At 39.1% G+C, this 25,596-nt stretch overlaps 1 protein-coding gene across 4 annotated transcripts in view; it reads left to right on the forward strand.

The window, feature by feature from the left end:
• The window catches only part of SF3B1 (splicing factor 3b subunit 1), a 28,201-nt gene continuing 2,605 nt past the window's right edge, over positions 1 to 25,596 (forward strand). The window contains exons 1-23 of one of the 4 annotated variants that reach the window (XM_063116215.1): positions 1 to 76; positions 7,930 to 8,096; positions 8,639 to 8,740; positions 9,657 to 9,771; positions 11,578 to 11,657; positions 12,871 to 13,038; positions 13,892 to 14,129; positions 14,846 to 15,058; positions 15,500 to 15,621; positions 16,713 to 16,910; positions 17,002 to 17,103; positions 17,459 to 17,638; positions 18,209 to 18,295; positions 18,695 to 18,965; positions 20,181 to 20,326; positions 20,412 to 20,558; positions 21,561 to 21,686; positions 22,736 to 22,957; positions 23,581 to 23,763; positions 23,852 to 23,963; positions 24,059 to 24,179; positions 24,498 to 24,629; positions 25,072 to 25,344. In XM_063116215.1, the coding sequence (XP_062972285.1) occupies positions 49 to 76; positions 7,930 to 8,096; positions 8,639 to 8,740; positions 9,657 to 9,771; positions 11,578 to 11,657; positions 12,871 to 13,038; positions 13,892 to 14,129; positions 14,846 to 15,058; positions 15,500 to 15,621; positions 16,713 to 16,910; positions 17,002 to 17,103; positions 17,459 to 17,638; positions 18,209 to 18,295; positions 18,695 to 18,965; positions 20,181 to 20,326; positions 20,412 to 20,558; positions 21,561 to 21,686; positions 22,736 to 22,957; positions 23,581 to 23,763; positions 23,852 to 23,963; positions 24,059 to 24,179; positions 24,498 to 24,629; positions 25,072 to 25,344 (3,533 nt within the window). In that variant the 5' untranslated portion in view covers positions 1 to 48. Of the gene's footprint in view, positions 77 to 7,929; positions 8,097 to 8,638; positions 8,741 to 9,656; positions 9,772 to 9,825; positions 11,658 to 12,870; positions 13,039 to 13,891; positions 14,130 to 14,845; positions 15,059 to 15,499; positions 15,622 to 16,712; positions 16,911 to 17,001; positions 17,104 to 17,458; positions 17,639 to 18,208; positions 18,296 to 18,694; positions 18,966 to 20,180; positions 20,327 to 20,411; positions 20,559 to 21,560; positions 21,687 to 22,735; positions 22,958 to 23,580; positions 23,764 to 23,851; positions 23,964 to 24,058; positions 24,180 to 24,497; positions 24,630 to 25,071; positions 25,345 to 25,596 lie in introns of those variants that run through there. The other 3 variants (XM_063116216.1, XM_063116218.1, XM_063116217.1) reach the window with 3 other exon arrangements.

Consider the following 25,596-nt stretch of genomic DNA (forward strand, 5'->3'; position numbering starts at 1 on the left):
CTTCCCCCACTTCCATCTCGCTCGCTGTGTTTGTTCGAGCTCCACAAAATGGCGAAGATCGCCAAGACCCACGAAGGTAAGCTATGATAACGGCCTTCTCTGCCTCACGTTCGTCACCCGCACTCGGCGGCCCCTCCTCGATTCCTTTCCAAGGGCCGCTTGCCCGCCCGAGGAGCAGCATTGGGGCGGTAGGGAAGCGTCGGCGGCCTGTGGCTCCGTCGGGCTAGGCCTGCGCGTAATGGCGTCGCTGTGTAAGCCTTTCCTTCCTCTTATCTCGTTCCCTTCGCCCATTTTGTGCGGCCTCGTGGCTCAGTGTAGGAGCCAGAGAAGGCCTTGCAAAAGAAGTGAGGAAGAGAGAGACGGAGAAGCGGGCAAAATGCTGGAGGCCAGAGCCCAGCATGAGCTGTGGACTAGACCTTTTGGGGTGTTGCCATCTCTTTCCTTCTCTCTCCTCCCACCCCCGCGCAAACACAGGAAACAACGTGAATTTTTGTTAGTTCGTTATAAAACTGCGAAATTTAATATATATTTGTATCACCTATTATTTCCTTTTATCATTTGACCTCTTCGCCGAAAGCCGTTGTATCCTATGGAGGCGGGGGCGAGGAGAGCTCGTTGCTTAATATTAAGCAATATAGCAACGACAAAAACATACTTATCAAATAAATCTACGAGATATGCACGTCAGCAGGGGTGTTTGTTCTGAGCTTCTTTTCTACAAGCTTTGTGAAGGTGTATGTCGGGTTTTTGAGTGTGTGTGTGTGTGTGTGTGTGTGTGTGTGTGTTGCTCTTCTAAACGCATTGGTCTACTTGGAGAAACAAGCTAATAGTTTTCCGGCAGGTTGGGAGTTGTGACACACATGCACACACCAGCATCTTTCAGTTTGGATTGACGTTATAACCAGTGCCCATCAAGTATGTTCTTGATTGACTCCTATGTTTCCACAAGACATGAGGAAGGGGGTTTCTTAGTTTAAAGAGTATCTGATAAGCCATGCTGAACAACAAATTGAATATGAGAACTGCAGTTTTGATGCAAACCAGAAGTGATGTTGCTGTAGCTGAATAATTAGTAGTATGTTTATCTGTCTGAGTGATAGACTGTAAAAACAACAGACTAAATATACCTGTATAAACAAAACCGTCAGACTCTCAGTTCCATGATACAGTAGGGAAAATTCTCTACAAATACAATAATATTTAAAGAGATAACTGGAGTGTTTGTATGCATTTCCTACTTTTTCCAGCTTAAGCAGTTTATAACTTCATTTCATCAATGGCTCAGTTCTTGATTTTAATATAGAGGTCTCTCTAAGCACGTGGCTTTGTAAATTTACATTTCATTCGAAATGTATTTTGCTGAAAAATATGCTATATTAATTTCAGTGGAACTTGATCAAGTAAACGTTTTTAAGATTATAACCTTTCATAAGAGCATGCAGTTCTTTCAGGGTTCCTCATAAGCATGTGTTCATGATTTTAAAGCAGCTTGTTCCAGGAATGTAACATAATTGTAGTGTGTAGTGAATTTCAAACTGCACTAAGCTTGCAATATATTGTAAAAACAATATTTATTTATTTATTTCATTTTTATACCACCCAATAGCCGAAGCTCACTAGGCGGTTCACACAAATTAAAACCATGAAGAGCATAAAAACAACCAACAAATTTAAAACATACATACAAAATACAACATAAAAAGCACAACCAGAATAAAACCACACAGCAAAAATTGATATATATTCTGCATTTTTATGATTAGATGTATTAACACCATATACTGAATACTTGAAATTGGATAAGTTTGCTTTTATTATTAAGTGGAGACTGAATGTGGATATCTCAGCTTCGCTGTAAGATGGATTTTAGATTGTTCCTGACCATTGTCCAAGGCAAAGTGTTCTCAGCAGGTGGGGTAGGCTAAGCTCTATTGTGTCATAGTACAATACAGAGTCAGGCAACCCTATACACTTATTAAAATAAAATTGCAGGTCTGGAAAATACTAGATGAACTGAACCTCTGAACTAGAACAGTATACAGTAAATTTCAACAGTCAATGGGTTGTACCAACGGAGCAGACACTGCTGGCAAATAAAATTCCCCTTCTTTCCATCTGCTTCCCCAAATGCCCCTTCCATCTGTTCTGGAGGGTTGGGGACCCTCCAGAGCAGATTTGGGGACATGCAGTGGAGAGGTGGGGAAGGAAAATACCTGTTACGCAAGTGGAAGTTCACTTGCGTAACATTGGATTTAGCGCTGTATATACTCTTTGTAGCCTGTTTAATGAAGACAAGCTCTTTAGTACATACTCTCTACGGAAGAGGCTTTCAAGGTAGGTAGACTAAGAACATAAGAACCATGCTGGATCAGACCAATTGTGGCATACTTTACAGAATGTTTACCTCAGGGATGAGGATCTTCCAGCCAGCTGGGTTTCCCCAGCCAGCCAAGTTTTCCAAAAATTTCCATCCTCTGGCCCTGCCCCCTCTGCCAGCTTTTCCTTCTAGGCAGAGGGAATGGGGACAGAGCAGGAAGCTGCTGAGTTATTCAGTCCTGTTCCTCCTGAGCCTTAGGCTCGTCCTGCTTGCTTGTGAGTAGACATGCTGCTCATTCTTACTTCTGAGTGGACAAGCTTCCTAATACAAATTAGAGGGGAGTTACATTTTCAACCCCATTTAGCTTCTCTAAAATGGAATTCAGCCCTGACTTGGAAAAAAATCCCTTCCCCTGGTTTAGCTAATAGAGCAAAGTAAAATTGCTATTTATAATTTTTGGCAGAAAGCCTGTCTTTGAAGCTTAATAGTGGGGCACAGTTATACCATTATTTTTGTAGGCATGGCAACTTGTGGTGTGCTATGTATGAGACCCATGTGATAAGTTCTATGGGAAAGAGGTACAAGAATAAAAGACTAGTTGCAAGACTCCTCAGAATGTAAGGAGAGGTTTAATAAGATCTGAGTGCAGGAACTCAACTTGTTATGGGACTAGGAAGGAAAAGTGGACAGCAAAGAAATTGTAATGTGAAGTCTGCTGTAAGTGTGTGGTAACATGCAGGGTCTTTTTCTGAAGTGTGAAAGAAAATTATTATTATTATTATTATTATTATTTATTTATTTATTTATATAGCACCACCAATGTAGGTAGATTGCATGTGGGACTATACAAAAACCAGTGGGGTCAGTGGGAAGATGGAGCATTTATCGGAACATTGCGTGACATCTAATGGAGTTTGCAATGCATAGGTTATACAAGATTTTAATGGGCTATGTTAGGGTCATCCCATTGGAAAGGTTGGTGTTTTTATAAGAAAAACTGAGTAAATACTGAAATTAAAGAAATTTATAATCGAGCTCTGCCCATGTACATAGCAAACTTGACAGTCCCTACCCCTAAAATAGTTGCAAGGAAACAGAAAGGGGGAGATGGAGACAGAGAAAGACATACATGATTATTTAAAAGACATGCTTTGGCACATTAGGTGGAATGGGCAACCTGGTGCCCTCCAGGTGTTTTAGAATACAACTCCCATCATCCCTGACCATCGGCTAGGGCTTATGGGAATTGTAGGCCAAAGCATCTAGAAGGCACATGATTGTCTTGCCCTACGTTAGGGAATTGGGACTAGTGGAATGTTCCAAAGTCTTCCTGGAAAAGGTGAGTTTTGAGAGAGGATTTGAAAGAAATAAGGGAGGTGGCCTCACAAGGCCTTTTTCCAAGCATAAGGGGCAGGAAGTGAGAAAGGCTGTTGCTGTTTCACGGAGCAATAGATCCTCAGACAATTGAGGTTGACAACTGATCATGGGCGTGGTAAGGCCTGCGAAACAATTGGAAGGATTGGATGGTGGGGACAGTTTACATCTATTTCTTTTCTTGAGCACCTCCCCTCTCCTCCCCTCCCAGTGGAGAGAAAAAAAAGAAATTGGGAGGAAAAACTTTGAGCGGCTAGAGTCAGGCATTGCTTTTTGGAAATAGTGTGTAAGAGGGACAGTTGCTTGCAATATGTACTGTCCTTCAACTGTTGCCTCACGGGGTTACAGGTGGTTTTGTACCTATTGTTCTGTTTCCAGATAATGCTTATTGTAGAGACTGTTTGTAAGCCCATAAAAAAATCATTTTGTACAGTATAATGTAGATGGTTTTTGTTTTAAATTCATTTATTTTTCCTCATAATTTTCCCAACTGGCAAAACATATGTTTGGTACCATAGGATGCAGTAGGTTGTGGCTCTATTTTTTATACTAGGTATATTTGTAATTATTATCTAAATAAGGCTGAAGTATACTTTAATAAATATAGCACAGTATATATACCCTATTTCTTCAATTCTAAGACACACTTTTTTCCCATATAAATGTCTCTAAAAATGGAGTGCGTCTTCGAATCGTGGGTGTGTCTTAAGGTTTTTTTTTCTGTTTGTGGTTCTGAAATTAGTGTGCGTCTTACAATCAATTCGAAGAAATACGGTAGTACAGTACAGTTTTATGCACTAAGTTATATGTAATGCATTTAATGTTGTTAAAGTAATTAGAACTGATAAGAAAATAAGTATTGCAAATACTTGAACTTTCTCCCAAACATCCATATATTTCGGGGAGAAAGGGGGGGAGTTATATTCTGTAGCTTCATTATTTCTGGAAATTTTACATCTCTAGGCATAATATAAGAGCAGAGAAATGGAGCAGAGCCATAGAGGGTTTTGAGGGCACATACAAGAAGCATGAAGAGAGGCGTGAAGTGTGAGTGGTGAGAGATGTGAATAACTTGGCCAGCAGAGTGCTGGATAGACCTGAGTAGATGAAGGTGAGATAACGAAAGAGGGCAGTAAGCAAGTTGAGAAATGACAAGGATATGGACCAAACTAATTGCTGAAAGGACACATTTTTGTAAAAAGAAAAGTGACATGACTTAGTAAAGGGAGAAGTGATATGATTGGTACAAGACTGAGCACGAGGGAAAATGGGAGTGAGAACAGTCCACAGAGAAAATGAAGGCTTAATACTTCATTAGTGGAGTGGATGTTGACTTTGCCAATGGATAAGGAGAGTGAACATGGAGAGGAGGGTTTAGGAGGAAACATGCAAAGCTTGGTCTTCGACATACTGACCTTCATATGACAAAATGGACAGTGTTGAGCGTAGGTTTGTTTGCTGCAAAATAACCATCACTGGGATTTCATCTTCGTATTTATTGAAATATTGTTAGGATCAGTAGCTAAATATCAACATATTCATTACTTCAGGAATACACACATTGTTTACATCGGGTTGAAATTATGGGTAGGCCTAATACAGAAGATAACACACAAAATTTTAGAATAAAAAGATAACTGGGATCAAGTTGTCAGAAGAGCTCACTTCTGGGACAACTCAGCAGGAATTTTATGATGGACTGAGTTTAGATTTAAACACTGGAATGAGCTTATGCTGTGCTCTTATTACTGTATTTTTTGTGTTTAGTTCTTCTGAGCTATCTGTATTGGAAGGTGATATTACAGGTAGTGCAAATAATTGAGGGATCTAAAGCAATTCAGGTTTATTTCTTGAAGCATACAGTCCCATGGCTGCTCTAGCATTTCTTCTGAAGAGAATTGTGTCTGTATATGATGCAACTATTCTTTCTGGTACCTATTTTTCCGAGGCATCTGCTTCAAGCACTGGGTGAAAAGGTGGCATTACTGCTAGGGTTATTATAGACCATCTATCATCACTTTGGCCCTATTAACATAAAAACATGACTTGACTGCACTACACTGCAGTGCAAAAGCTAGGCTGTGGATAAAAGGTACATGTGCAGGTGTAGCTTCACACACTTTCATGCATTTTGGCATTTGTTGGATATTTTTATCAGACCTACAGCAAGGTTGCCATAGTATCAACCAATCAATATTTACAGTCAACAGACCATTGTTGTAGCATATAAAGTGCACAGTTAATAAAAATACATGGTAAAAAGAAAGGATAAAAAATCTGTAAAAATGCTAATCAGTAGGTTTAAAATAATGATCAGTATGCCATAGTATGACCTCAGTTGCAGCATTTGTTAGGCCTGCCTTCCAGTGTTGTGCAGGAAAAAAGAAAGATCATCATATGTCTGTCATTACGTTAGAAGCAAAAAACATGGTTTGCTTTTCCAGGCTACTGAGGCAGCAGGCAAGAGTGGTAAAAAACCACAACAACCAGCCATTCTAGATGCCGGTACTATAGTGTAAAGATGTGAAGGGTGGGGGGAGCAGGTGCAGGAGAAAAAAATCAGGAAAAGATGGGGTTTTCCCCTGAGGCCCATTTTTGTTTTGTTTTTCTGAAAAATTGAACAGTTTTGGATTATATAATATTTACTTTTAGAATTTTAGACAAAAGACTAGAGATGTAAAATGTCTGGAAAGATGAAACCATGGAAGAATTTTTTTATCTTCTCTGTAAGATTTCCAGCATAGTTATTTTTTTCATTCCTTATTAAAATTATTGATCTAAAGTATATTTTACTGATAGACATTTATGCTCAGTTTGACCACATGTGAGTCGAGTCACCATTGTGCATTCCATAAATGTGCATTCTTGACAGTTTGGGTTTTGTTCTATAGTGTCCTATGTTTATGATGCTGTAGCAGAGATTTGGTGTGGTTCTAATCTATTCAGATAATAATCACAAATTTACTAACTTTTAAAATATATAATGATTATTATTATTATTATTATTATTTATTTATTTATATAGCACCATCAATGTACATGGTGCTGTACAGAGTAAAACAGTAAATAGCAAGACCCTGCCGCATAGGCTTACAATCTAATAAAATCATAGTAAAACAATAAGGAGGGGAAGAGAATGCCAACAGGTACAGGGAAGGGTAAGCAGGCACAGGGTAGGGAAAAACTAACAGTAGAAAGTAAAGAGAGAACTTAATTAAGTTCTACATAAAATAAGTTTAGGAACAGAAAGTCTGCTTTATGTTCCTAAAGAAGTCCTCCCCAACCTGGTACCCACCAGATGTTTTGGGCACCAGTGTTCAGCTTTCCTGATCATTGGCTATGCCGTCCGAGGCTGATGGGAGCTGAAGTCCAAAATATCCGGAGGGCACCAGGTTGGGGAAGGCTGCCTTAAAGCAGCAAAAGGAATTTAGGTCTGCAAAGACTGCTTTAAAAAATGGTATTGCTTATTTTTCAAGTTTTCCAAAATTTCCGTGTTTCCCATGGCTTCAAAATTTCCGGAAATTACATCTACTACAGTGCCACAAAGGCATTTGGGATACAGGGAGGAAGCAGGCAAAGAAGGAACATAAAAGCCATGCTGGATCAGACCAAGAGTCCATCTAGTCCAGCATACTGTTCACAGTGGCCAGCCAGTTGTCCTCGGGAAACCCACAAGCAGGACACAAATGCAACAGCACCCTCCCACCCATGTTCCCCAGCAACTGGTGTACATGGAATTGAATTCCATAATTTAACCTTGTGCTGTGTGAAGAAGTATTTCCTTTTATCTGTCCTAAATCTCTCACCGATCAGCTTCATGAGATTATCTTGGGTTCTAGTATTATGATAGAGGGAGGAAAATGTTTCCCTATCCACTTTATCCACAGCATGCATAATTTTGTACACCTCTATCAGATACACCCCTCTCAGAAGAGAAACAAACAACCCAGGAATTGAGAAAACAAACTGTAGTTTGTTCAGTCATCTGCCAGGCAATCCCTACGTAGAGCAACAAACCATGGGTTAACCATAGTTTAATTAACCTATGTCCTGGCATTATGTGTGAATGAGGTCACTGTATGTGTTAGCAGGACAATTGCTAGATTTCCATTTGAATAGGACTTGAAGAATAAAGGTTACAGAAATGCTTCATACGACATTCTTGACCATGCTTTGTAATGATAGGTTTTTTTATAGATATAGATATAAAACAATATTTGATTATCCTTTTCCCACAGATATTGAAGCACAGATTCGAGAAATTCAAGGCAAAAAAGCTGCCCTTGATGAAGCTCAGGGAGTGGGCCTTGATTCTACAGGATACTATGATCAAGAGATATATGGAGGAAGTGACAGCAGGTTTGCTGGATATGTAACTTCAATTGCAGCAACTGAACTAGAAGATGTAAGTACAATATATTTTCATAAGTTACTATCAGAATTTTTTAAAAAACTCGTTTTGTAGAAATTGCAGAATTTGCAATCACAGATACTTTTAAAAATGAAAAGTCATGTGAGTTTTCTACCTTTCATAAAGATAAGTTTAACACACAGCATCCATTTTAAGTTTATTTTAAAATTCTGACTCCCAAAATGTTGAATTAGGGAGTCCCCTAATTCCCCTAACAAACCTGTGTCCCCTAAACCATGTCTGGGGAGGACATGGGATTTTTCGGTTTTCTGGCTCCAAGCTCATAGACAGAGCTTCAAGCTGGGAGCCAGGAAACTGTGCTTCCCGCCCCCTCATAGTCAGTGTGGGTGAACCATGGCAGCAGCCTCTCCATGCATGTAAAACCAAGCGTGGAAAGGGTGAAAAGGGGGTATTCCTATGCGGCGTACAGCCTCCCCCCTCCTACCCTGAAGCTTCCCGTAGGATTGTGCCCTTAATCATTTAAATACAAAAATGAATGAGTCGTTAAATCTTTATTAATCCTTTTGTTTGTGTAGGATGATGATGACTACTCTTCTACAAGCTTGCTTGGCCAGAAGAAGCCTGGGTACCATGCACCAGTGGCACTGCTTAATGATATACCACAGTCAACTGAACAGGTGAATTTTGCAGCGTATAATATAAGGTTGAGGCATTCTACGCCCATTTCTGTTGGGAGTTGGGGCTAAAATATTCTTTGAGAATTATGCTAGCGATATAATTTTTATGGCATATATACTGTTTGTTCAGCAAGCAATTGAACTTATATGCATTTCATGATGATCATCTAGTATTAAAATATTATAACAAGATTTTGTGTAGCAGTTTAATTTCATTGTGAGCTAGTCATCGTCTTTAACTTTTAATTGCATTGCTTAACATGGCTTATGAGGGTAATAGTGAAAAAGTAATCCAAAGAAAAGTGCTTCTCAAACATAAGAGTCATGTGACAAAAGATAGGTGTGAAGTGTACTATTAACATGAGTGTCAACTGCTTATTCTCACCAGTGCACTTAGACCCTGAAAACGTTGATGTAATTTAAGTCATTCCCATATATAGGGAAGCTGGATTCCTTATTAAATGGTAGCAAAAAAAAGTTTTGGCAGAAATATTTGAGGGAAGCAGTGTTTTTTCGGTTTTTAACGTAAAAATTAGATTCCGATTCATTTACAAGTGTGATGTGAAAATAGCTAATTGTGATGTGGAGTTGGAATGCTGAATTTTCCTGTTTTTCCCCAGCAGCCATCCCATTGAGTGGATATATCCCTCAAGTTTTGTCAAATAGTTTGGGGTCGTGCTACAAGAGTTGTTCAAAGGGAAACTGCACTGATTGTCCCAGATCATTCTTTCAATCTGTGGGTGGGGGGGAGCGTATATAGAGCAGACTAATTTATTAATTAGTAGTTAGGGATGAATAGGAGAGTTTTTCTTTTAAGGTTCTGGGGTGGGTGGGGGGAGCTTTAGCATAAAAACGTAAGCTTTTTATATTGCTGTTTGATAACAAGGGAGCCATATTTTGTGTTTCTTGTTTTTAGTACGATCCATTTGCTGAACATCGTCCACAAAAGATTGCCGATAGGGAAGATGAATACAAAAATCGCAGGCAGATGATGATTATTTCTCCTGAACGTCTTGATCCTTTTGCAGATGGTAACTTATTTTCACCTTTTCATTGGATCTTACCAGTTTTGTTCCCTTAAATTGTCTTTAGACATTTGATTTCTGTTGGCATGCTTATAAATTCAGGAATTTTTTAGTTTATATAGTTTAAGAGTTGGTTGAAATCATAGTTTGCCATTTTGTTCATCCTTTGTAATGCAGATTTTCTTTCCAGGTAGAAGGACAAGAAAATAATGAGCCATTGCCATAGAAACACAAAGGGTTAAAGGTTTCTCTTTTCTTTTTGCTTTGGGTGATATATATATATTATACTTTGAGCAACTTGTATATTATAGTGCTCAAGAATCTTCCAGCTTACTGGAAGCTTCAGATCCAAAATTAGAATATAAAAGAATTACTGCCTTTAAAATGCTAACTAGCAAATCGGAGCAGTTGATTCTACAATTCTGATTATTTCGGAAGTTTAGTTAAGTGAAGCAAAAGTAGCATTAAGAGGCTTTGATACTTTTTAATAGTTCAAGTCTGTTCTGATTATTTTAGAATCTAAGTCAGTGCAAGGGGCAGTAGTGGGCCTGATGGAAACTTTCCTCAGGTGAGTCAGCTTGACAAGTAACCTTAGAGCACCTGTTGATTAGAAATATAATTGGTTGCAGGTTTTTGTAAATTAGCATTTCAGCCTGCATGAATTAATAGGGATATGGATTTTACTTGCTTAACTGTCATTGATATAAACATGTATTGTCAGAATTCACAGGCCCATACTAACTGTCCTTAATTTCTTTCCTACAGCAGTACTGCTATATGCCAGTCCTGTCTGCATTCTTAAGGGTGCAGTTCAACACATCCTGTGTAGATAATGGTGAAAAAGTATCCCAAAGGAAAGTCCTATCAAAGCTAGTGTCAGAATGACACTGCCAATTGGGCAATGAACTTCAGCATAGAAAATGTATTAAGAATTTTACTTTGTCCTAAATTAGTAATGCTATACTACCTGTATAGCCAATCTGCACATAAAGAGTAGTGCTTCCTTGATGAGTTTGTTACTATATAGTTGGGCTTCTGTAAAATATTTAAAGTTAGAATAAATTCAAGGTACAGATTAGCATATCTTAGGATGTGGAAAAACATTTTGCCTGTGAGTATCCTTATGATGATAAATGTAGTTTACTGCAATCAGCTCACAATTGTAATTGTACCATCAGTATCTGTGGGGGGAGAAATTGGGTGCTCTTAAAGTGAAGCCCTTTAACATGCCTCCACAAAATGAGGATCTGGGAATGGTTATCCAGATTCATCAAACATATACGCTGGTCTATAAGATAAAGCAATTTGAGTCATTATCTAGGTTTACAATAGTTTCATAGTCAGATAACATAGGCTTTATCAGCTTGAACAAGGTAATGTGTTGATTATAAATATCTTTCCAAAGTGTTACTAATGGTAAAGAGATAATTTTCTAGGCTTCTATTCTGCTGCTTGAAGTCAGAACTGCTGATGGAGACAAAGGCACGAAAGTGTACGTATTCCGGATTAGCAACCCAGGAACCCATCACTTCTGAAGACTCTTAACTGTGCTGTCATTTTATCATTCTTATCTCCTTTAAAAATATTTGTTTTAAACTGTTGTAGTTATGTTTGTGTTCAAACAGGTTAAATTGATCAGCAAAGTGAATAAACGTAAGATACATGTAATCTTTTTTAAAGAAATCAGTCAAACCAGTAAAATTAATTGATTTTGGCATAACATAATATTAGAGTAGGGCAGTTTTAAAAGCCAACTTTTCTGCATCTCCTGTATTTATTATGCTTCTGTCCTGTTGCTGTTCTCTTCTGCAGGAGGGAAGACACCTGATCCTAAAATGAATGCCAGAACATATATGGATGTTATGCGTGAACAACATTTAACAAAAGAAGAGGTTGGTTAATTTTTTATTCTAAAGGCCAACCTTTCATTGCAGTCAGAGCTATTGTCAGCACCTGGCATGGTTGGGCAGCTGCTGAGGGTCCAATGATGCTGATGCATTATGTAGATTGGCCCCACCTGCCTGTCCTGTTTGTACTTGGTGGCAGGTATCTCTGAACCACCCACAATTTAAAATTCCCCACAGTTCCCTAAAGCAATGATTCATCAGAGCATTGTGGGAAAATTAAATGGTGTGTGTGTCCTCCACTTGCCTCCTGTAAAAATCTGCTGTCCGAAGGTTCCTAGTAGGTGGCAATTTGCCATAGCCCTACTCAACCCTGGTTCCAGCCCTCTGAGCAGAATATGGGTCTAGTGCAATTCAGTGAATGTGAACTCAGGTAAAATAACACATTTTAAAGAAGAGTTTAGGATTGGATACAGTCACTGGATCATTGCACATGTAAAACCTGCACCCCCTTCTTCCCTCACATGCTTTGATTCAGTTAGTTACTGTTTAGTGCAAACCATTGGCTTGGAGTTTTTTACACTTGCCAGCAAGCACAAAGTATTGTTTGCCAGTTCAGATTTAATGGCACACAGTGGCTTGTACTAAACAGGAAGTAACTTATTGGGTCTGTTCAGACAACATGATAAGCCATGGTTAGGCCACTAACCCTTTTGCAGCAAAAGGTTAGTGAGCATGTTTAAACAGTGGTTATGTAGCCACTATGGTTAGGAATGGTTCACACAACACACTAAGCCTTAATGTTTAGTTCAAAATGCTTCACCACCATGACTTACTGTGTTGTCTGAACAGGGTCATTGAACCTTGGTGTACCATGGTTTGGAAGATGTTGCATTCCATTGTCACTCTGTATACACCACTCACTTTATTTTGAATTTAGTTCAGTGCAACATGTTGACACTTTGCAAGATTGTTTAGCACCAACATTTATTTATTTATTTATTTTATTTATGTACCGCCCTATAGCTGAAGCTCTCTGAGCAGTTTACAAAAGTTAATGAACATTTGATGAATATTCATCTCCAGAATGAAATTGAATACAATTAGGGAACAGCCTGTTGAAAATTGATTACATTAAAAAATGCAGGTAAAAATGATATAGTTCAAACAATTTGAAAATGTACATTTAGCTCAGGTGTGATTTTTTTTAATTGACAGTTTGTAGAAATAAGTTACTAATGTAATGTTTTCTCTTTAACAGAGGGAAATTAGGCAGCAACTAGCAGAAAAGGCCAAGGCTGGTGAACTTAAAGTCGTCAATGGTGCTGCATCCCAGCCACCTTCAAAACGCAAACGGCGTTGGGATCAGACTGCTGACCAGACTCCTGGCACCACACCGAAGAAACTGTCAAGCTGGGATCAAGCTGAGGTAAGGTGGTAGTAATTGTAGATGCTTTGGTCTCCAATCATAGTGTTAGGTGACTTCATAAGACATGTCCTCACCTCTTCATGCAAGCTTTCCCTGAGGGGTGACTGACAGTATAGTTATAATATAGTTATATAGTTATAAACAATCAGTGATTATTTAGTTGTACTTCTATTATTATAGCTTTTGCTTTTATCATATTTGTTAACCACTTTGAACGTTCACTGGGAAGCAGTATATAAATATTGTAATAAAATAACTTCCAATTTCAGCGGGCCTCACTGATTTGACCATTAAGATTATTGCCAAACCACAAATTACACGACAGCCATGTGTGTTTTGGGAATGTGTCTGTCCTATTCACAAATAAATGGAAGGTGGGATAGATCTATACGCTATCCAAAAAGGAGTTTTAGGGGTGTGAACCTCTCATCGCCCCAATGACATCACTCTGTTTCCACTTCTTTAAGTAATTTCCCCCCTGCTTAGCTTTCAGTCCAGGAAATAAGCTAGGAAGGGAGAGGATTGCTTAAAGCAACAGAGCCCAGTACAGTAAGATGGAGGAGAGGGTACTCCACCCTTCCACATTCCTCATGTAAAGAGTATTTTTTTTCTTTGTGAGCAGGTTGGATATGCATAAAATGCACAGCTGCCCTATTGCATGCAGATTGGCCCTACGTTTTGTTACCTCTCAAGCACATATAATGCCCACCCCTTAGCATATACAAAATCTTAGAATCATTAAGGAAAATGAATCTAACAAGGTCTACTTCGAAAAAAAATAAGTAAATAGACAACTAGTGTTCCTTGCATCAGGCCTCTAAGAAAAATAACACTACTTTTTTGTCTTATTCAGACCCCTGGACATACTCCATCTTTGCGCTGGGATGAAACGCCTGGTCGTGCAAAGGGTAGTGAGACGCCTGGAGCAACCCCTGGCTCTAAAATATGGGACCCAACTCCCAGTCATACACCAGCAGGAGCTGCAACACCTGGGCGTGGTGATACACCTGGTCACGCAACACCAGGCCATGGAGGTGCAACTTCCAGTGCAAGGAAAAATCGATGGGATGAAACTCCCAAAACAGAAAGAGGTATTCGTCTTGGAATAAAATAGAAGATGTTCCAATCGTTGTTTATTATTATTATTATTATTATTATTATTATTATTATTATTATTATTTACGGATGTCAGTAACTTTTGTGTTAGTTTCACTGGATTTTTCCTGCTTTTGGATGTAATCTAGAGTTTCCCTGATGTGCTGCTTTGAAAATTATGAGCTCAGAAACCTTGAGTTTCCAGCCCATCCTGTTAATGTGATTTTTGTCACTGGGCTTAGATGCACCATCATCCCGACATGGTGATATTTGCTTGTTTATTCAGATATATATATATTTAAAAAAACTTGCCAAAATCTAAAGACCTTCAGATATTTCTGCATGCTCAAGTTATTTCTGAATAAAGTAAGGAGAATCTGAAGTGTTTGACAGATACGTTCATGGGGTTCTTTTGTCCAAGAAAAAGCAAACAAGACCTTCCATAGAGGTTGGAGTCTTGGCCCTTGAAATTAAAGTTAATGTGAGGATTGCAATGACGAAGCACAGCCATGTATAACTAATATAGCTTTGCTTCCTTTTATGTGTCAATAACTGTGTTAATGATTACATTTCAACCTGGAGGGGAGAGGGACAAAGAAACATACGTTCTGTAAAGTTCTTTGAAAGCTGCACTGAGCTTTCACTTTTGAGAATGGATTGTCTCTATTTGTACACTCATTTCAGTTTGAAATGGTTGGATTTTGTTTTCTAGATACTCCTGGGCATGGGAGTGGTTGGGCTGAAACTCCTCGTACTGATCGAGGTGGCGATTCCATTGGTGAAACACCAACTCCTGGAGCAAGTAAAAGAAAATCACGATGGGATGAAACACCTGCAAGTCAGATGGGTGGGAGCACCCCTGTGTTAACACCTGGCAAAACACCGATTGGTACACCAGCTATGAACATGGCAACCCCTACGCCAGGTATGCTTGATTGGTTAACAGCTCAAGCTTAACCATGTTTATTTGGAAATAAACTCTAGATAATGCAGGGAGCCATCTTACAAGTATGCATATTTAGGATTGCAACTCATGCCTGTTCCTGTTGTTAAATTCCCATGCTTTCTCATCTGTTAACATACAAAGTATTTGTGCTAGACAACTATCTTCACTGAAACTCAGTAGCAACCAAATGAAATTTAAAAAACCCAGTTTTTAAGCATGCTCTGCTTATTGTTGTACAGACATGCAGGACTTGCTAAAAGGAGTTCCACAGCTGTATATATCATATTAAATAATTGGAATGAGAGAGTTGTTTGTGTAAGCTGTATAGGGGGTAAAAGTCTTGCCTCAAGGCCCTTCATAGGTTTCAACAGGGAAGTTCTTTCATGTAGAAGTGAATATATTCTGTTGGTTCCAATTCAGGTCACATAATGAGCATGACTCCTGAACAGCTCCAAGCATGGCGATGGGAGAGAGAGATTGATGAGAGGAATAGGCCACTTTCTGATGAAGAGCTGGATGCGATGTTTCCTGAGGGATACAGGGTAAGTAATGAGCCCAAACCGTCTCATGCACTATGCATCAAAAAGCAGAATGCTTTCCTTAACTATAATGTGTACCTACACTGGTAACTCTTACTTCACTAAGAGACATTTAATGGATTGTATCCAGTGGTGCCCTTCCACCAGCAGGACAGACACCAATGGCAAGAACAAATTCCCCCTCCTCCCTGCCGCCCTCCAGATCTGCTCAGGAGACTTGGGTGACCCTCCAGAGCAGATTTGGGGAGAGTGCAGGTGTAGCTCGATATTTTATTTTTTAGTGTGCAACATCTGAGAGAAATATCTGTCTCTTAGAGGATTGCAGTATATTTTTAGATTTTGTTGAAAATAACTTTTTTGATTTCATTGATGGTTCCTTATAATGGGGTTTGCAGAAGTAAAACTTTCGGTGCCATAGGAGAGTCTTGTTCAGGGACTACAGCCTTATCTGTGTTTAAATAGTGTGTATGCTGATGTTTCCCCTCTGCTCATAGTGACTTGTTTTTGTAACATAAATAATTGTTTATAATTTTGCTTTTAAAATATAGCATGAGTGGTTTTAGGGGCCTGATTCACATGCAACTACAACCCCAGGTTTTTTTTTAAAAAAACGTTTTTGTCACGAATAAGCCAGCATGTTAATGCATGCAACTCGATCACTGCTGCTCAGCGGCTCCTGCCAGGGGGAGCAGCTAAACAACCCAAGGACACGTTGCTCTTGGGTTGTTTCTCACGATATCCAAACTTGGGCTTGTCAGGAAAGGGTATAGCCCAAGCTAAATGCAGTGGATGTAAGTTGCACAAGACTTCAGAGCTGGCTGGCAGCACCTTACACTTCCCAGTGGAAGAAGGTGTTTGGCGAAGCTTCAAGAACCTCTGGAATGGGGGCAGGGGCGCGAAAAGATGATGGCAGCAGGTTCCAGAGCAGCACCTCGTGCAGCTTGGCCAGCTTGTGGACTGCAAGTTGCCATTCCTGGCCTGAAAATTGAAATTATCCCTGGCTAACTCATAACTATTGATTTGATTGTTTGTTTTTTAACAGTTTAAATGTTTCAATCTCTTATAATTAGCTTAAATACTTATCTTCCATGTAGGTTCTTCCTCCTCCAGCTGGTTATGTTCCTATTCGTACTCCAGCTCGTAAACTTACAGCAACTCCCACACCTCTGGGTGGCATGACTGGATTCCACATGCAAACAGAAGATAGGACCATGAAAAGTGTCAACGACCAGCCCTCAGGAAATCTTCCTTTCCTAAAGCCAGATGACATACAGTACTTTGATAAACTGCTGGTGAGGTTTTAGTTTGATACTGTTGTTGTCTTATATGGTGTGGAAGTTGAAGTACATCTGTATTAACTGATATGATTGTAAACAATTGCAGGTTGATGTTGATGAATCAACACTTAGTCCAGAGGAACAGAAAGAGAGAAAAATAATGAAATTGCTTTTGAAGATTAAGAACGGCACCCCTCCAATGAGAAAGGTAAGGCAAGCCACTTACATATCGTATGATTTTCTTCACTCTTGCCTGCAGTATTTTTGCTCACATTGTCTTGCCTATATAGCTGGCTTGCCTATATATTGGCTTGCCTATATAGTTTACTACTTTCTGCTGTATATGCTCATTTTATATACTCATTTTATAACCTGCCCTTATCACAGCTGTATTAAGTCATAAGACTATAATTTCTAAAATACTATCTACTTAAAAGGGTTCTAGTATATTAAATATCATAGAAACTCACCTCTTTATGTTAGGGTTGTTTTGACTCACTGTGCTTTAGAATAGGTAGAACAGACTATATTTAATGTTATGCTGTGTTTTTCTGCTTCCTTAGGCTGCATTGCGACAGATTACTGATAAAGCTCGTGAATTTGGAGCAGGCCCACTTTTCAATCAGATTTTACCCCTGCTGATGTCACCAACGCTTGAAGATCAAGAGCGCCATTTGCTTGTCAAAGTTATTGACAGAATCTTATATAAATTAGATGACTTGGTCCGACCATATGTGCACAAGGTTTGTTTCACTGAAATTCAGTACTTGTATTTTACCTTATTATGCACTTTACCAGAAGCCCATAATGTATATATTCAAAAGAACAAATGCTTATGTGTTGTAGGCTTGTAGCTGTAACTGTTTGCATTCTGCATGCAATTAGTTATAGAAGAACTCTAGACCACTTTCATGTATAAACAGGAAGCCAGGATTTAGCAAAGCCAACTCTTGGCTATGTTTTATGTGCAAACCAGGCCCTTGTCGCCTTAAATGCTGAATAGTCAGTGTCCCGATGTCTTCTATACATATGTGGTGTCCTATTAAAAAAAAGTACTTGATATTTGGTATTCGAAATGTCATTATCTTCCTGATAGTGCAGCTATAACCTTACCAGGTATTATTTCTACTTCCATATTTTGTTATGGATTGAATATAGAGGACAAGGAAGACTTTTCTCTGGAATTAGAAATCACGGAAACTTTTAAGTGAAATGAAATCTATTCTTGGGCCTAGGACTATTGGAGTTTACACAATTTTAATGTAGTATTTGCATCAGATATGCATTTTTAACTTTTGTTAAACCTTTTCTAGATTCTTGTGGTCATTGAACCATTGCTGATTGATGAGGACTACTATGCCAGAGTGGAAGGCAGAGAAATTATTTCCAACTTGGCTAAGGTAATACACTACATGTTCTTTCTAATAAATTGTGCTAACGTTGGCACGGAATTGGCCTGGAGTCAAGTGAAAGATGTGTCTGCTGACTGTGTGCAATTTAAGCTAGTTTTCAGGCACAGATACAGAACTTGACCACTCCTCTTACAAACAAGATTATGTCACTTCAAGCAGTATTCTGGCATTGAAAAGAAACCAGTGTTGTCAGAACATAGAACACAGAGGGGGATGGGGAGGACAGTTTTGGGGTGGGAACCAAATGGACCCCCTCTTCATGGGCCAGATGATGTTGGGCCAACTGGAGTTCCATTCTGTGGAGCTATACTCTGTCGTAGAATGTAGATTTTGTAGCTCTTTGTGCACGTCTACAGCGACAGACTGTCTGCTTCTTTTGTCCTTCAGGCAGCTGGTCTGGCGACCATGATCTCCACCATGCGACCCGATATTGATAACATGGATGAATACGTTCGTAACACAACAGCTCGAGCCTTTGCAGTCGTTGCCTCTGCTCTGGGCATTCCGTCTCTCTTGCCCTTTTTGAAAGCTGTGTGCAAAAGCAAGAAGTCGTGGCAAGCCAGACACACCGGTATCAAGATTGTGCAGCAAATTGCTATTCTTATGGGCTGTGCAATTTTACCTCATCTCAGGAGTCTGGTTGAAATCATTGAGCACGGTAGGTATCTTATGTAAAATAACTCCACAATCCTGAAGTTCTGTAGTGGCGGGAGGGGTATTTCTTTCCATTGAACGTTAATTAATGAACTATGTAACAGTGGGATACAAATCAAGGCATCAGAGCTTTTTTCCTTAATTTTCACTTTGAGGAGTTGTTAAGTCTGTTGTATCTAAAGCAAAATGTAGAGGGAAAAACTTTGAGTCCTCGCAATATAAAGGTTAAACGTAGCTTCCCATCTGTGAAGTGTACAGTCTGGCTGTTGCATTGCAGCAAGTAATTCGGAACTAGCATAACAATACATTGTGTGCTGAATGGGGAAGAGAATCCTTCAGTTTTAAAACTTACATTACTGAGAGCTTATCATTTTTCACCCTTTTATTCCTGGACATAAATGGAGCTTAAGCCATGGGTAAGCCTGCACTATGGGCAGCACAGGTTGGAAGGCTGTGTTGGTCTAGGATTGGCGGCTGTAGCAAAGTCAGGCTTCCGATCCTGCTTTCCTCTTCTGCGCTACTGCCTCTTCCCCAGTTTAGTAAACTAGAAGCAAAAGCACTCTGTGGTGGGGATGGCGGAGGAGGAGTACATACTAGAGTGGCAATATCTTGTACTTCCAACTAAAATATTGGCACATTTGATCAAAAGATGTAATACCCACTGCGTTAGACTGTGACATTGGGTTGACTTGGGGCGTACTCACTGATGTTAAGGCTTTTTTGATGCACTCATTAGAGGTTGATGTATAACTCCCAAATATATTTTAACATTGATGTTGAATTATACACCTAAAACATAAAGGGGAGTCAAAAGAGAACAAGCTAATTTATTTTAGTAGACATAGTGTGCTTGATCCAAGTTACTAATGTGTGGAGCGCTGCCCACAGGACTCTCTCGCCGAAGGAAAGGGGAAGGCAATTTTCACCGGTTTTCCCTGTGCTCCCAAAAAAACTGCTCTGGGACCCACCCACCCCCAGAACAATGTGGAAGGTGGTACTGGGAACTATTAGTGGAAGGGGAACGAGTGAAAATAGTTGCTTCTCTTCCCCATTCCCCTTGCACTGGGAGGCTCTACTGGATATTGGTCCCTTCCCGGACTTCTGTTCATAGAAGAGCAGATCTGTATGAAACATAGGATTTCTTGTGGTCTGATTGCTGTAGATTTGCCTCAGTTGGGCTCTGAAACATAGAATAAGCCATAGAATATTTGTTTTGCAGGCTTGGTGGATGAGCAGCAGAAAGTTCGCACCATCAGTGCTTTAGCTATTGCTGCTTTAGCTGAGGCAGCAACTCCCTATGGTATTGAATCCTTTGACTCTGTTCTAAAGCCCCTGTGGAAGGGCATACGTCAACACAGAGGAAAAGTAAGTCTGAATTCTCTCATCTGACTCATATTTAAGAGAAAATGCCTGGATATTCTTTATTGTAATCACATTTATGTATCATCAGGGTCTGGCTGCCTTCTTGAAAGCTATTGGGTACCTTATTCCACTTATGGATGCAGAGTATGCCAACTACTATACCAGAGAAGTAATGTTAATCCTTATCAGAGAGTTCCAGTCTCCTGATGAAGAAATGAAAAAGATTGTGTTGAAGGTATGCAAAAAATATCTATGTGGTGTAAGTTTTGTAATAGCAAAGTGTTATTTGAAGCTTTAAAGAGAGAGTTACATATAGGTTAAAAAAGGGTGATGGGAGAGATAGTTGTCTCTCTTTTTTTGGTATCTGATAAAAAGTTCAAGTCAACTTCTTAATTAAAAACAAGTATAATACTTAGCATTTATATTTCACTTTATGCTGAGAGTTTAAGTGCTTAATGTCCATCTAACATTCATGCTAAAAGGTAGACCAGAATTCTCCCCATAGTGCGTTAAGGCCCTGTCCTTCCTTAATGTTAGCCAAGTGAGTTTATGACTGAGCTAAGCTTTGAATTAGGAGCTTCCTGGGTCAAGTTCTTAACTAGCTTTAACCCATGAATTTAATGCTTTTTTCTAGATAATTTTGTCCTTTTGAAATGGGAACATTTATTTTATTTTAATTTTATTACATTTTTATACCGCCCAATAGCCAAAGCTCTCTGGGCGGTTCACAAAAATTAAAACCACAAAAAACATCCAACAGGTTAAAAACACAATTACGAAATACAGTATAAAAAGCACAACCAGGATAAAACCACACAGCAAAGTTGATTATAAGATTAAAATACAGAGTTAAAACAGTAAAATTTAAATTTAAGTTAAAATTAAGTGTTAAAATACTGAGTGAATAAAAAGGTCTTCAGCTGGCGACAAAAGCAGTACAGTGTAGGCGCCAGGCGGACCTCTCTGGGGAGCTCGTTCCACAACCGGGGTGCCACAGCGGAGAAAGCCCTCCTCCTAGTAGCCACCTGCCTCACTTCCTTTGGCAGGGGCTCACGGAGAAGGGCCCCTGTAGATGATCTTAAGGTCCGGGTAGGTACATATGGGAGGAGGCGTTCCTTCAGATAACCTGGCCCCAAACCGTTTAGGGCTTTAAATGTCAACATAATGTAGTTTGTAGCTTAACCTTTTTTCTTCTAGAGAAATGGGTGATTCATACTGGCTGTTTGTCTTTTTCCAGGTAGTAAAGCAGTGCTGTGGGACAGATGGTGTTGAAGCAAACTACATTAAAACAGAAATTTTGCCCCCGTTTTTCAAGCATTTCTGGCAGCATAGAATGGCACTGGACAGGAGAAATTACAGACAGGTACTGCTGGCTTTTAGTTGAAGAAATGGCTTTGAATAATTATTTGGATGTAATATAATACTTATGTGTACTGTGATAGGTATCTGTAAAGCAATTTCAGAAGAAACCTTTAATGCTAAGTCTGGATGGTTTAGTAGGAAATGTGGATGGATTAGTTGAAAATGTACGAAACTAAAGCAGGTTTACTGAAGAGTAGTGCAAATTTTAATACCAATACGGATTGCTAGGAGATTTGACAGCTTATTCAGTGTTTGCTCAGATCTTTTCTGTTTGAATTATTATTTGCATATATTAATAGAATAGTACCATGAGTATAAGGAAAAAGTTCATAGCAGAGGTGGTAAGCCTATGTACCCTAGTGGCTGGGGAACATGGATGGGATGGTGCTATTGCACTCATGTTCTGCTTCTGGGTTTCCCGTGGGCAGCTGATTGGCTGTTGTGTGAAAAGAATGCTGGACTAGATGGACCCTTGGTCTGATCCAGCAGGGCTCTTCTTATGTTCTTATGAAAATAACAATTGTTAATAATATAGCTTTGAGCTTCTAAAAGAGCCCCCTAAACACAGCACTTCTTAGATCAAATTATTAGGAATCATTTAAATAGTTTTATAATTGAAGCTAAAACTGTTCAATTGTTTTTGGTATCCTCTTTCAGTTTCAGATTTTGCCTCCAGAAGTACTATTATATGGATGCAATCATATGCACACTTCTGAGAGTAAGCCCAATTGAACGTAGTAGTAATTATTTTCAAGGAAACATCCATAGGATTGGGTTGTAGGTCATCCATTTAGAATTAATTGAAAGTTTCAAAATGAGCTATATGCTTCCATACTGGTAGCAATACTGAATTTTTAGATAGGCTACTCACTGACAACCTCTAAAACATATATTTTAATGCTCATCTAAAAGCTTCTTTTATCCTTAAAATATAAATGTCCTTCTCTGTGGGAAAAGAATGTGAATTATCTTTATCTTGCCACTTTGAAAGTAAGTTTCTAAGCCAGCCATTGCTTGCTTGTTCAAACATTTTTTGTGTGTACATTGCAGTTAGTTGACACAACTGTGGAGCTTGCAAACAAAGTTGGAGCAGCAGAAATTATTTCCAGGATAGTGGATGATCTTAAAGATGAAGCTGAACAGTACAGAAAAATGGTTATGGAGACCATTGAAAAGATCATGGGGAATCTGGGTGCAGCTGATATTGACCACAAGCTGGAGGAACAACTTATTGATGGCATCCTGTATGCCTTCCAAGAGCAGACCACAGAGGTATATGAATTCACTCATAATATCTATTTTCGCCTTGGGTTAGAATAATGAGCACTAAATGGTGATATATTTTGTGAGTCAGAAAGAGAAGAGTTGCCATGTCTTCTTTTGTCCAGGGACCATGCCTAGGCTGAGTCCAGGGACTGATTTCTTTGTAACCCCAACAGATAATCAGCACCATTCCATTTGTTTGGGTGGAGAGAAAGCACACCCAGACTCTGTCCATTTAGTCCTTCCTCTGTTTTGTCTTGCCATGGTCTTGCTTTAGAAGGTGCAGACACTGAGGTTCCCATCATACAAATAATACGCTTTCAATTAATCCCACTTCAGTATGTCCCTGCTAAGCAGCTGTCAGCCAAGAATTATTCATCTGTCTCCATTTCCGGAGCTGAAACCAGCCTTGTAGAATTTTCTCATTCTTCCTCTATAATTCTGCTAATATGATGCAGGAGTGCAGTGCTAATAATTACCATTCTGCTTGCCTGTCACAAGTCATCAGAGATGAAGACAGGCTAGGATTTGACCTTATCAGAAAGGGGCAATAGGAACTACTAAAGTCAAAAGTCTTCAAATGTTGGTGATTGAAAAATACTAAAATACTGCGTTTTCAAACTTTTTGGTAGGATTCTGTGATGTTGAATGGTTTTGGTACAGTGGTCAACGCTCTCGGCAAGCGTGTTAAACCATACTTGCCCCAGATCTGTGGTACAGTTTTGTGGCGTTTGAACAACAAATCGGCCAAAGTAAGACAACAAGCTGCTGACCTGATATCTCGTACTGCAGTTGTCATGAAGACTTGTCAAGAGGTATTTATTTTCCTGATACCTTTTTGTAAAGATTGTTTTTAGTCTAGAGGCATTGGATTATAAGCTGCTGCTTCTTCTTTGGTCCTAGGAAAAATTGATGGGACACTTGGGAGTAGTGTTATATGAGTACCTCGGTGAAGAATATCCTGAAGTATTGGGCAGTATTCTAGGAGCACTTAAAGCCATTGTGAATGTCATAGGTAAGTGAGTGTGTCTGATGTTTTTAATTTGGAATGCGTTTTTAATTTGGAAGATACCTTAAGTCCTAAATGCTTTCTTTTTCTGTTTCCAATAGGTATGCACAAAATGACGCCTCCAATTAAAGACCTGCTGCCTAGGCTCACACCTATCTTGAAGAACAGGCATGAAAAAGTGCAGGAGAATTGTATTGACCTGGTTGGACGTATTGCAGACAGGTAAACTGATCTTGCACTATTTCACTTAACAATATAAAATACTAGAGCATATTGTATAAGCACTTAAGCAAGGTAGCCATTAAAAAATAAGTAAAGATAGTTATGCCAATGCACATAATGAAATCTGCAAGTTTGTAATGTATGGAGTAATTTATATTTGCCATGTGCCTACTACCATTGCTTTTGCATTCATTGCCATGAGTCTTGGTTCTAATGTTTTATCCTAAGTAAATCGCACATTGCTATATGTTAATAAGTCTAGGTGTTTGCATAAAAACGTTCCAACTTCGCTAAAGAAAAAACTTCTCTTTTATCTAGGGGGGCAGAATACGTTTCTGCAAGGGAGTGGATGAGGATCTGCTTTGAACTGCTAGAGTTATTAAAAGCCCATAAAAAAGCTATCCGAAGAGCAACTGTGAACACGTTTGGTTATATTGCTAAAGCTATTGGGTAAGTATGTGTTTCCAGCACTGTGTGTCTGACTTTTTTTAAATAGAGAATGGAAGGTTTAATGCTGTTGTACTGAGCTATCATTTTGAACTATTAAATCCACTAGCTATGATGAAGAAGATTTTTACTGATAAGACATGATCAGTTTGTTTAGACATTCCACCTAGCTCAGGTTTTGTTTTTGTTTTTTAAGTCTGGGGATTACATGGATAGGCATTTATACAGAATCCTCCTAATGTGCATGATCTGAGGGAAAAGAGATTTTGATTTCACCTGTGTATGGTCCAAAGGCAGAATCAAAGCAAGAAACTGCAAAAAATAGAACGGGAACATAATTTTGTTTTTCTTCTTGTTTTGTTCCTAAAATTATCATAAATTAGTACTCTGATTGCTGATCGATGTCATGGTTCCTTAATGTTTTTTTCTGCTTCTCCTATTCCAGACCCCATGATGTGCTGGCGACACTGCTAAATAATCTGAAAGTACAAGAAAGACAAAACAGAGTATGTACTACAGTAGCGATAGCTATTGTAGCTGAAACCTGCTCCCCTTTCACAGTACTGCCTGCCCTCATGAATGAATACAGAGTTCCAGAATTGAATGTCCAGAATGGCGTATTAAAATCTCTTTCCTTCCTCTTTGAATATATTGGAGAAATGGGAAAGGACTACATTTATGCTGTAACACCATTGCTTGAAGATGCTTTAATGGACAGGTAGGTGTTTTTTCCCCTTCTGCAATGAACTGTAGTACTTGGTTTCCTTGGATGGTCCTCATTTATTTATTTATTACATTTATATACCACCCCACAGCCAAAGCTCTTTTGCAATATAGTGGCAAATTCTCAGAAGTAGAGATCACTTTAAATGGAAAAACCAAGATCTAATCTGTGTAAATAAGGGGGTGGAATTCTAAAAGTAGTATTAACTATAATAAATTAGCTTAATTATAAATGATCTGTGAGAAA

This window comes from Elgaria multicarinata, chromosome 2 (genome assembly GCF_023053635.1).
Source record: "Elgaria multicarinata webbii isolate HBS135686 ecotype San Diego chromosome 2, rElgMul1.1.pri, whole genome shotgun sequence".
Lineage (NCBI taxonomy): Eukaryota > Metazoa > Chordata > Lepidosauria > Squamata > Anguidae > Elgaria > Elgaria multicarinata.